The sequence below is a fragment of the Nomascus leucogenys genome, chromosome 9, assembly GCF_006542625.1.
Source record: "Nomascus leucogenys isolate Asia chromosome 9, Asia_NLE_v1, whole genome shotgun sequence".
Lineage (NCBI taxonomy): Eukaryota > Metazoa > Chordata > Mammalia > Primates > Hylobatidae > Nomascus > Nomascus leucogenys.
In genome coordinates, this window is record NC_044389.1 from 22513544 (window position 1) to 22525740 (window position 12197).

General features: G+C 33.2%; 1 protein-coding gene across 3 annotated transcripts in view; it reads right to left on the reverse strand.

Moving 5' to 3' along the window:
- Positions 1-90: 90 nt before the first annotated feature.
- RO60 (Ro60, Y RNA binding protein) overlaps positions 91-12197 on the reverse strand; it is a 33076-nt gene continuing 20969 nt past the window's right edge. For 2 of the 3 annotated variants that reach the window (XM_030818712.1, XM_030818711.1), the window contains 4 exons: positions 10705-10821; positions 9887-10000; positions 9478-9624; positions 5906-7306 (listed from right to left, as the gene is read on the reverse strand). In XM_030818712.1, coding sequence (XP_030674572.1) covers positions 7154-7306; positions 9478-9624; positions 9887-10000; positions 10705-10821 — 531 coding nt within the window. In that variant the 3' untranslated portion in view covers positions 5906-7153. Of the gene's footprint in view, positions 7307-9477; positions 9625-9886; positions 10001-10704; positions 10822-12197 lie in introns of all 3 variants that reach the window. The other variant, XM_004088944.3, reaches the window with a different exon arrangement.

The following is a 12197-nucleotide window of genomic DNA, read 5'->3' on the forward strand; positions in this document are numbered from 1 at the left end:
AATACAAAAGATTACTAAAGGCTTTAGATTTTTTAAGGCATATTATAACCTTAACATTAGTATTTCTTGAAAGAAATAGACAGACACTTATTTAATGTGCATAGAGTTTATTTGGTACATCTACCAATTTCTACAATAACTGACCAAAGATAGTTCACACAGTGTCCACCTGCACTCCATGTCCAAAATGATTTATTTAGTAGGGTATTTTGCAAGGTTAGAAAGGAGAGAAAAAGGATTTCACAGTATCGGTGAAAACTGTTTTATCATGAAACAAATGTAATACATTAATATATTCATCCATTCCCTATTAGAAAACAGCAAAATTACATTGTTAGGTGTATTATTTACAGTGAAAACTTGGAAGACTTGACAAAGCATCAGTTTATCAACAGACCTAGGAAGCTCCCTGTCCCCTCCTTTCAGGGTCCTTTTCTTGGAAATGAAATAAACTTAAATCAAATTTTACATACCTTTAAGCACCAGCTTGACAATTTAAAGTTTTCTTTCAGTTTTATAAAATACTCCTGCTTTGAAAGGCAAAGTGAATGTAAAAATGTGAATGTAATTAAACAAGTCACTGGCCTGGAAACTTTTTATTGCAATAGTCTTTATGTTTTACTACTATATTCACTTCTTGGAATGAATTTGCTTGTAGGTTTGAAACAAAATATTTGCCTTTTGTCTTGAAAAATTCCCTTAAAAAATTAATTATTTTTGGAACTGTACAACTGCATTTTCATTCAATGTTAAATATGCAACTTGGTCCTTGGATGTCATGTTATAAAGTCCAACCTGTTGGATAACTTGTATAGAAAACAATAAAAAACCTTAAACTATCATAAAATATTACTGATGTTAACAGTCATGTATGTATAACACATCAGTGTGCCTAGATTTTCCTGTTACTGGATGTTTAAATTACCAATGTACAATCAGGTTTTAAAACGTAATACTTAAATTTCCATTCACTATGTAAAATTAAAAGCTCTAAAAGACCCTTTGAGTTCTGTATTTCAGAAACATTAGAACACTATTAAGGCATTATTTAAACAGACCCCAAGGAAAGTAACTAGTATGCCTGAATTACAGAGCAAGTAATATTTTAAGGCAGTCAAAAGGTTCATTTTTTCACTTTAAGGCTCTTGAATACTTAAGTTTATTCTATGTAGACATTATTCTGCGTAATTTAAATATTCATCAAATGGTCAGTTATTGAAATCAAAGCCTTTATATAAAGCAAATGGACAGTTTAGAATTAGATTATAATACCCCACTTCCCACTGGTTTTTATAAAAGATGATTCTTATATCTCATCCCTTTGGAAAATTTCATTATCAGAAGCTGGCAATAAAAGAAAAACATGTAACTGAAATACATTACAGAAGTTATGCCCAGTCACGCCATACCAGATACAGAGAGTCCATATTCAGAGTAACAGTGCAACAAAAACACTTTGAGTACTATTCATTAATTGTATTATTTTAAATCTAATCTGGCTACGTATGGATTATATATAGTTTACGTTACAAATAAAGCCAAGTTTCAATAAGTTTGTTGATATAATATTCCATCAATTATATCTGGTAATGATATTTAAAATAGCAAGGGTTTAATTTCATTTACTGTCTTTATCCACATATCCATATCTACATCGAAGTGAAACCAGCAGACATATAGCTAATTTTTCCTTTGTTCAAGCATATATTCTGATATCTAAAAGTGCATAAATTTAAACAACTTAAAATGAAAAGTTGGCTGGGTGCGGTGGCTCACGCCTGTAATCCTAGCACTTTGGGAGGCCAAGGCGGACAGATGACGAGGTCACGAGATCGAGATCAGCCTGACCAACATGGTGAAACCCCATCTCTACTAAAAATACAAAAATTAGGTGGGCGTGGTGGTGCGTGCCTGTAATCCCAGCTACTTGGGAGGCTGAGGCAGGAGAATTGCTTGAACCTGGGAAATGGAGGTTGCAGTGAGCTGAGATTGTGCCACTGCACTCCAGCCTGGTGACGGAGTGAGACTCTGTCTCAAAAAAAAAAAAAAAAAAAAGAAAAGAAAAGTTAAATATCATTTATGTTCATAAAATTAATGTGGTACATGGCAGGGCTAAATAGAAGCAAAGGGAAAAAATCTTTTTAGGATGAGAAGGTTAGCTTTTGTATATTTTTGTTGTATATATAAATTCATTCTCACTGAAAATAATCATCTTAATTTCCACAATAGAATTTTCTAAGATGTTCTCCACTAGTTTGTTTCTTTCCACTATTTTCCAATATAACTTGGTATTTTCAGGGTTTAAGGAATTGTGCCATTTATTATAATTTTATTCAAACAGTATGCTTAACTACATTATTAGTTTTATGCATGAAAAATACTACCTTAGAATTAAATTTTAACTTCATAATTTTCAAAAAAGCAAATAAAAAATGTACCAATTAAAAAAAGCCAAATGTGAGTAAGTTATTTACAAGACTTTTTATGCCACAAGCAATGTATCTCTATATATGCTCAGTGAAATATTTAGTAAACCAAAGATTTTAACAATGTTCTTTATAATTATGGAAATAAAAGCATTGAGACACCTGCTATTTTCTGAAAGAGTAATCAGTTAATTATTTTTCTAACAGTGCTTATATAGTAAGCACTTATCTTTTCAACATAGCTAGATAACATAATTACAAAGGCTGAATAACTGATCTTAAAGGCCACAGAATTTCTGCAAACATTTAATATAAAAGATATACAGTATAATTTGATTTGGGAAGAGAGTGTATCCATCTACTTATTGTTCCAAGAAGCCTGCCTATTACTAAGTTGAAAAAGAAAATATGATCTTATACTTGTATGAAACAAAAAGCTATCTGCAAAAGGTTCATCCCAAACCTCTACGTGGGTGACCTTCCTGTCATTCATTTTATTATCCAGATAGAGAAGGACTAGAAAAAGAGAGGACAGAAATCTAAGAAAGGAATTTTAAAAGAAAAAAAAGAGGTAGAAAAGTAATCTTCCAACAAATAAGAGATGAGGAAACAGACATCAAGGAAACAGTAAATAAAATCCAAACAGTACATACAACTAATTTCATGGATTAACCTGTCATTTTGTTTACAAATTCTTTCTTGTGCATGTTTACACTGATGCCATATGACATTTCTCCAGAGGGGATAGTGCCTTAACAAGCACCCCAAACCTGCAGTATATAAGACTAGAATTTTTCATTTTTGATTACCTACTGTAATAGCATCAGTTACCAAGAAATTTGTTATTTGTGGCTACAATAGGTCAAGTTAAAGTAAGTCCAACAAAACATTACAGTGATTTAGCCTTTAGTTATTTAGGTGTAGCTTTACTATGCTTTTAAAGGTGTTTCTCACTTAATTGTGAGACCTTCAAATTTATTCAAGAATCCTACCTTATCTTTCCAAAATAATTTCACATTGTTTCTGTAAAATCTAGAAAATAAGAAAAAAAAATCCCTGATGAAAATAGTACTTTACTATTTGTAGATTTACTGGTTACTTTAAAAGATTAAGAGAATGTTTGTTGGCTGGGTGCAGTGGCTCATGCCTCTAATCTCAGCACTTTAGGAGGCCAAGGCAGGAAGATCCCTTGAGCCCAGGAGTTTGACACCAACCTGGGCAACGTAGTGAGACCTTGTGTCTACAAAAATTAAAAAAAAAAAAAAAAAAAAAAAAGGCAGGCATGGTAGTGCAGTGCACACCTGTGTTCCTGGCTACTTGGGAGGATCACTTGAGCTTGGGAGGTCAAGGCTGCAGTCAGCGTGATCATGCCACTCCAGCTTGGGTGACAAAGGGATAGCCTGTCTCAAAAAAAAAAAAAAAAAAAAAAAAAAGTTTGTTAACAGCATTTCCTCAGAGTATAAGCTTGTTTTTCTAGGTCTATCCAAGAAGATCTTAGAGTTGGAGTATATTTTTTCTCCCTCTTTAGTAGAGAATAGTGACTTTTTGGGTAATACTTTAGCTGTGAAAATTTTTCTTCTAAATTTTTCTACTCTGAACAGGAATGTTTTAAAACACTGTTAGGCCTATTGAGTGAGCTATTTTTCTAAAACATTTTATCTTTCGAAATACATATCTTATTAACAAGAATGTTTTTAACTAAAAAAAAAAAAAAGAAAAAAGAATTCTAACTTGTATTGCAAGCCCTCTTCCCAGTTTCAATTTTTATACAAATATTAAATCACTGATTCTTCTATGATCCAAGCACAGATATGTTACTTTTTAAGGATAAAAAAATCAAATCACTTAGGTTAAACTGGTTGTCTACAGTCACACAGTAAGTTAGATAAAGCAAAGGAGGTGCCAAAGGGTAACACTAAATTCCATTCACTAGCATCTTGCCTCACTAACACTCTCATAAAATAGATTACTAAATAATATAAGTATTAATAAATGGAATTTCCAAGAACTTTCAACTAATAAAGGGTGGGATTATAAGATTAGTTTTTGTTTTACTAATTACAACTATATCCTGGAACTATTTACATATTACCTAGGAAATAAAGTTTATTCTTCTAGGATTGTTTTTAAAAGCTGTATTTTCCCAAATATTAATTTAACAGTAATCCTAAAAGTAACTCAGGAAATAAAAAACTTGTTTATCACTTCAGTACATTTTATTCATAATGAGGTAAAGTTTTTGTTTTTTCTCTATATATGTAGATATATATAGCAACACAGGTTAATTGTGCTTGAGGATTCCTATGAATTACAAGATTATACATGTTCCCATTCTGTTTTTCTACTCCTAAAGCAATCATGTATATACATTATTTCCTAATAACTCAATAAAGTAAAAGTCTTAAATAATTTTATTTTATCCTCTACTCTTCTGAGATCATGTATTCCCATGTTGTGGGGAAATAAATTCTGGCACAGGAATGAAGAGACCAAGATTTCTAGGTCATAGTACTTCAAAATCACACTCTGTCTTGGACCTCAGCTCTCTAACAAAAATTAAAAAATTAGCTTTTAGGTTTCTAAGGTTTCTTCCAGCTCGAATGTGCCATGATTTGAAAAGTTACCTTCTGTGGTAGCTTCTCCTACTTATCATTTCTTTCTTAAATGTTACCCTAGTCCATTTAATTAGAGCTACCTAAATATTTCAGAAAGGTCATATCCATCCAATTATGTATCCTTGATGGATTTAATATTAACTTATAGATATATTTGTCTAAAAGTATTATGGAAATAGTACACAACTGAAGGTAATGCATTTTTGTACTATATTTAACATTTCTATTAGGAATAAAATGATCATGTTATAATTTTTAAGATCTTGGGTTTACTTAAAGAATTCAGTAACTATTACATAATTCTATTAGTCTCTTTAAACTTTAAATTCAATCTGAACGTAATATTTTAATGTGTCAAAGGCAGCTAATATATTCAGTTCAATGCTTGACAGGGTTAAAAACGTGAACAACATCAGAAGCAATGCATCTCTGGAGTGGGGGTGAGGGTGCTATGAACTTTGGTGAACAAAAATATCTCAGGTAAATCACACTTAAAAACTGATACCAGTTGCCTTGAAGGAATGGATACGTATCAAAACCAGCATTAATATGTCAAATAAATTTGAAAGGAACATTGTCTTATTCTCAGAGCCCAAATTTCACATAAAACAGAAGAAAATATGTACAGAAATCCTCAGACTACTAAAGTCCCCCTTTCCCAAAAAACGTAAACCCTCTAACCCCCAAGCACCTAAAAGGCTATAGTTTACATTAACTACAGTTTGACTTTTCACATAACAGTGAGAAGGATCTTACAAACCCTCAGTAAATCTTCAATTAATATTTAGAGAACAACAGATATGCAAATAGGTTTTATGTGTAAGCTACCTTAGACGGCCGTAATAAAATTGTGAGCAAAGATAATGGCATTTCAATAGACTGCTTTAATGTTAAACCTCACAATGAAGGATACTTGCTCAATAAAATAATGCACTTTAGTGTAATGAAAAGTTTCATACATACAAATAATATTGAAAAAAATTCCTAGTGACTGGCTAGCTGGTAATATGCTACTCAAAAATTGCCTTTCAAACCTAAAGGACCTAGATTGCTTTATTATTTCTTTACACTATCAAAGAAGAATATTTTGCCACAAAATGAATAATGGACAAAGAGGCCATTGACATGTATACTTTTAAAAATATTGACTAAAAAAATAGTTAAAAGTAAAAAATTTTATTTTAAAAGTAAAGAAAAAGCTAAACTGGTTATAATTGAGATTTTAATTGTTATCCTTTGTGAATGAGGGGGAGTTAAGCGCTTGAAACATTATTTTCACTTAAGAGTATGAAAAAAAGTGTGAGACTACATCTGGCTATGTTATTATAATTCAGAGGAAATCATTATCAAGTCACACCCCTTTTAGCAATAAAATATAACAAAGCAAAAAAAAAAAAAGCAAACCAAATAGAATCCCTCAGCCAACACAAACTTAGTCTATTCTTAGGGGTTGCCATGATGTTTCTGATTAATGGTAACATATTCCACAAGTGCAAATAAAACATCAGAAATAAAATATCTTTTTCACTGAATAAGAAAGCTGTTATTTGTGTGATGTTAGTAAAAGTCTGAAAGGAATTTGTAAAACTCATTCATAATTTAATCAAATGCCTTATTTTTTTTTTTTACCCCCTTAGTATAAAAGTTTACAGATGAGTTTCATATTCCATCACAGTTATATGGTCTAGTGCATTTCAGAGTATTTGGACATTATCAAAGCTGTCCTTTCCCAATGAAAACATTTAAGAAAATGTTAAGCACTTCTCAAGTGACATGATGTGGAATTACACTTTTTGCTCTTACCTCTTTTAAGTACACACATATTATTCAACAAAGCAAAACTATTTTACAGTGTCTATTAACAAAAAGTTCTCTATTAGATAGAGGAAACTACAGTATCCTGAAGCTATTTCCCCAAGAGCTAGTTTAGTAGATAGACCTTTGGGCCCATCTTATTTTTCCTTCTTTTTTTTTCTTCGGTAAGGTAACTTTCCATTATGCACATACTATACCATCATCATTCATTGGGTGGAGATTAGCTGGGAAGTAGCTGTATATTTTTAGTGAGATCACTGATGGCAATGGATCTCTGGATCGTGCTGCTGCTTATGGTTAAATCATATCTAATGTGAAATTTCGAATTACATCCAGAGCTCCAGTATCAAAGCCACACATATCCAACATGCCTCTATCATCTGGGTCTGCAATGGTAAAACCATTTGATGTCATTCCACAAACAATCAATTTAGCTGGAATATCCATTTTCTGTAGAAAAAGACCAAAATACATATTAAAAACATACATGTAAGGAAATGCAAAATACCTCCAAAATTAAAACACCTTAACACTTCTCAACCAGAGCTTTTTAAATACGAAGACATTTTTTTGGGGGGGGTCAATCTTTTAAGGCTAGAATATGGGAGTTTTAGAAGAATGGACAATAAAATTGTATAGAATCTGCCTGAAATTTCTACTTCTCTCATCAATTACTTTACTTGTTCTATGGGCTGCAGTGTACATTATTGAGCAGCCTAGGCACTTTGTACTTATGAAACCTGTCGGGGTATTAAGGGTGCCAGATATTTTTATCAACATATCAAATGCTGGGGCAGTGTGTATGAGTATATATAAATATAAGAACTTATCTCTCTGGGATGATCAACTTTTGGCTGATGACTTTGATATGTGCGATATACACACGTTCCACGTAAGAACTTGTCCTCTACAGCTACATGTAAGATTAAAATAATTGAATTTTTGAGAAAACCAACAATCACTGAATGTATACACGTGAGAAACTACAATGCACTCTTTAAATAATACATCTACCGTAACTGTTAAAACAACTCTAAGAGGTAAGTAACTTACTATGATGTAGATCAGTTAAATAATTTGCTCAGGTCCACACAGAGTAAGAGAAAGACTCAGGACTCACAACCCAACAGTCTTTACATTCTATCCTGGTTGAGCAGTGCCTCATGGCTGTAATCTCATGCTTTGGGAGGCCAGAATTTCAAGTTACAGTAAGCTATGATAGCACCATTGCACTCCAGTGATGGAGACCCCATTTCTTAAAAAAAAACAAAAAACAAAAAAACTATTCCCTCACCTGCAGCTTTCAAACTTGAGCCTGCATCAGAAATCCTCTGGAGGGGCTGGGCGCGGTGGCTCACGCTTGTAATCCCAGCACTTTGGGAGGCCGAGGCGGGTGGATCACGAGGTCAGGAGATCGAGACCACGGTGAAACCCCGTCTCTACTAAAAATACAAAAAATTGGCTGGGTGTGGTGGCGGGCGCCTGTAGTCCCAGCTACTCGGAGAGGCTGAGGCAGGAGAATGGCATGAACCCGGGAGGCGGAGGCTGCAGTGAGCCGAGATCGCGCCACTGCACTCCAGCCTGGGCGACAGAGCGAGACTCTGTCTCAAAAAAAAAAAAAAAAAAAAAGACATCCTCTGGAGGGCTTGTTAAAACACAGTTCCAACGTCAGAGTTTCTGATTCAGCAGGTCTCTGATGGGCCTCAGGAATTTGCATTTCTAATAAGGTCACAGGTGAGGCTAAGACTGCTGGTAGGGAAACCACACTTTGAGAACCACTACTCTTCATCAACAAGTTCTATTTCTACTTCTAGTCACACTAGCCATATTTTAAGTGCTCAAAAGTCCCATGTGACTAGTGGCAACCCATATTGGAGAGTGAAGATTTATGTCATTTCAGAAAGCTCAACTGGAGGATACTGATTAGAACAGCCATGTCCATAAAACATAGAGCATAGATTATAGCTTTAATTTTATGTAATCCTTTTGCAAAACTCACTAATAATACTTTCAGTTTTTCAAGAAGCACACTGAATTATTAAAACTTACAGCTAAGGTAAAACAAATACTCTGATTATTACCAAAAATACTGTTTGCAAAGGATATTCTTAGTAATGTTTAGCAATGGAAACTGGTTAAAATAAATTATATGTGTGTAACCAATACTTTTTCTTATTTTAAGTACTGCTGAGTCTATAACGGACATTGGCTCCTATATAAGATACAGAACTACTTGTAGTAACATTTTTTGAAAAACATAAGTGAATAAGAATCAAGAATGGCCAGGTATGGTGGCTGTAATCCCAGCACTTTGGGAAACCAAGGCTGGAGAATCGCTTGAGCCTAGGAGTTTGAGACCAGCCTGGGCAACATGGTGAAACCCCATCCCTACAAAAAATTAGGTGGGCATGGTGGCATGCTCCTGTAGTCCCAGCTACTTGGGAGGCTGTGGTGGGAGAATCACTTAAGCCTGGGAGGTTGAGGTTGCAGTGAGCTATGACTGAGCCACTGCACTCCAGCCTGGGCAACAGAATGAGGTCCTGTCTCCAAAAAAAAAAAAAATCAAGTATTAAAATAATATTTATTATTTGGGTGAGGAACCATATTAGAATTTGTTTTACCTTTCGATACTCCCCCAGAGCAATAGCAGGATGGACACCTCCAGCAAAGGTCTCATTATCAGTGAATACAATGAAGACATCAGCAGGTGTGTTTGTCTTCTGAGCCCAGATCATTGGAAGAGAGCAATCAGTTCCACCTGCTGGGATCTAATTCAGAACAAAAGCATGAATAAATAAGTAAATAAATCCTTAAAAATACTAGTTTTTACAGTATCATTTTGTTTAGCACCAATATATACAGCCTTCCCAAAGCCTGCATATATATTTTCGGTTTTGTACTTGTCATGAGTAAATTAAGACAAAAAAAATTTTGTTCTCACAGATTAATACCATACATGACATCAATATAAAATCATTCTACATGTTATGTAAACTTAACTAGGTAAACTTAAAAAACACAGTTTCTTACCTGACTCATAGCCATTAAAACCTGTTGTAAGGTCATATCCGTAGTCACTGGACATGGTACCATTTCATCGGAAAAAGCAACTACATAAGAATCTTTTTCTGTTCGTGTGACAACCTGAAAAATTCAATGGCAGTAATTTTCAGCAAATTTGGGGGGAAATACAATATTTTGAATTTTATCCAACTTCATGTTTAAAAGAAACACTGATGATTATTTCTTAACCTTTTATTAGTGTGTTTTAGAACTATACAGTAACAGTAGTACAGCTTTCAAAGTACTCTCACAAAAAAATTGGCTGTCATGACTATCCTTTGAAGAAAATACAGTAAATATTCTTCTCATTTTATTAGATAAGAAATAAAGCCCCAGTAAAGAAGCTAAAAAGTTTGCCTACTATTCATCTGTTTGTTACTCACTGACAGTCAGGATAGAACTAAAGTCTTTAGATACTCCTAGTTCCCAGATCTTTTAAGCTTCAAATAATTAAATAATTTAAGCATTATTTTTAAAATAAATTTTAAAAAAAGTCTTTTTTTCATTTTATCTAAGCATTATCTACTTCCTAAAAAATCCATTAATATTTAATCTTTTGTTGTAAAAATTAAAATTTGTATTCTGCTTGTTCTTTAGACATACTTTTTCAACACACTAAACACTTTGGCTTTACACAATTATCTTTAAATATAAAATCTAAAATGTGACAAGCTGAAATGACAGAAAAAAGTGAAAACATAATTCTTAATCATTATTAATCTTACAGTTTTGCTCTATAGTAAAACATGTTTTTAGAGTGGCAAAATTGTCTTAGGTGTTCTCACCATGCACATTGCTGCAGCAACTGTACTAGCATTGAGTATACTACCCAAAACTCTTTGGTTCATAGAAGCACTGACATCAACAGCTAGTAAGAAACGTTTTCCAGTTGGTTCAACTGTCTACAGAGAAAACAAAACAATCATTAAAAGCATAACAGAAATTATAAATAGACTAAATTTCTAAATCATATTTACTTATCATCTTACATTAAAAAGACTGATAAAAGGCCTTCAGATTTTTGATATACCAATTGATAACTATTTAAAAATGCTCATCTGGCATAGCAGCTATGACTGAAAATTTAAAAAATAATAATAAAAATACTTAGCTTTTACAGGTAAAACAAAGGAAATAAGAACCTATTCAATAATTTTAGTTAAATAAGTCACCATCCTATTTTTAAAATCTTTCCTCATTGAAGTAAAATGAGAATTTTTAGTAAGAAAGTTTTATTGTGGTAAAATATAACATAAATTTGACCTTTTAAACCATTTTTAGATGTACAATTCGGTGGCATTAAGCACATTCACAATGTTGTGTAACTATCACCTCTATCTATTTCAAGAACTTTTTCATCATCCCAAATAGAACTTGTACCAATTAGGTAATAACTCCCCATTGCCATGTCTCTCCCTAGCCCCTGGCAACTTCTATTCCACTTTCTATCTCTATAAATTTTCCTGCTGTAGATATCTCATATAATGGAATCATACTATACTTGTCCTTGTTTGTCTGGCTTATTTTACTTAGTATAATCTTTTCAAGATTTATCCATGGTGTAGCATGTATCAAATTTAATTCTTTTCTAAGGCTGAATAATATTCCATCATATATACCACATTTTGCTTATCCATCTGCTGATGAACATTTGGGTTGTTCATCAAAATCAGTTGTATTTCTATATACTAGCAATGAACAATTCAAAAAAGAAAATTAAGAAAACATTTGTTCACAATAGCATCAAAAATAAAAGACAAGAATACATTTAACTCTTGGCTATCATGAATAATGCTACTGTGAATATTGGTATACAAATATCTGTTTGAATACCTGTTCTCAATTCTTTTGGGTATATACCTAAAAATGGAATTGCTGGATGGTATGGTAATTCTACGTTTAACCTTTTGAGAACTGCCAAATTGTTTTCCACAGGGGCTACACCATTTTACCATTTTACATTCTCACCAGAAATACACTAGGGTTCCAATTTCTCCACATCTTCCCCAACTCTTGTTTTCTGCTTTTTTGGTATTAGCTATCCAACTAGATGTGAAGTAGTTATCACACTGTCATCTTGATTTGCATTTCTCTGATTATTAATGATGTTGAGTATTTTTCATGTTTTTTTTGGTTCGTTTTTTGAGATGGAGTTTCACTCTTGTTGCCCAGGGTGGAGTGCAATGGCACAATCTCAGCTCACTGTAACCTCCACCTCCTGGGTTCAAGAGATTCTCCTGCCTCAACCTCACGAGTAGCTGAGATTACAGGCACCCGC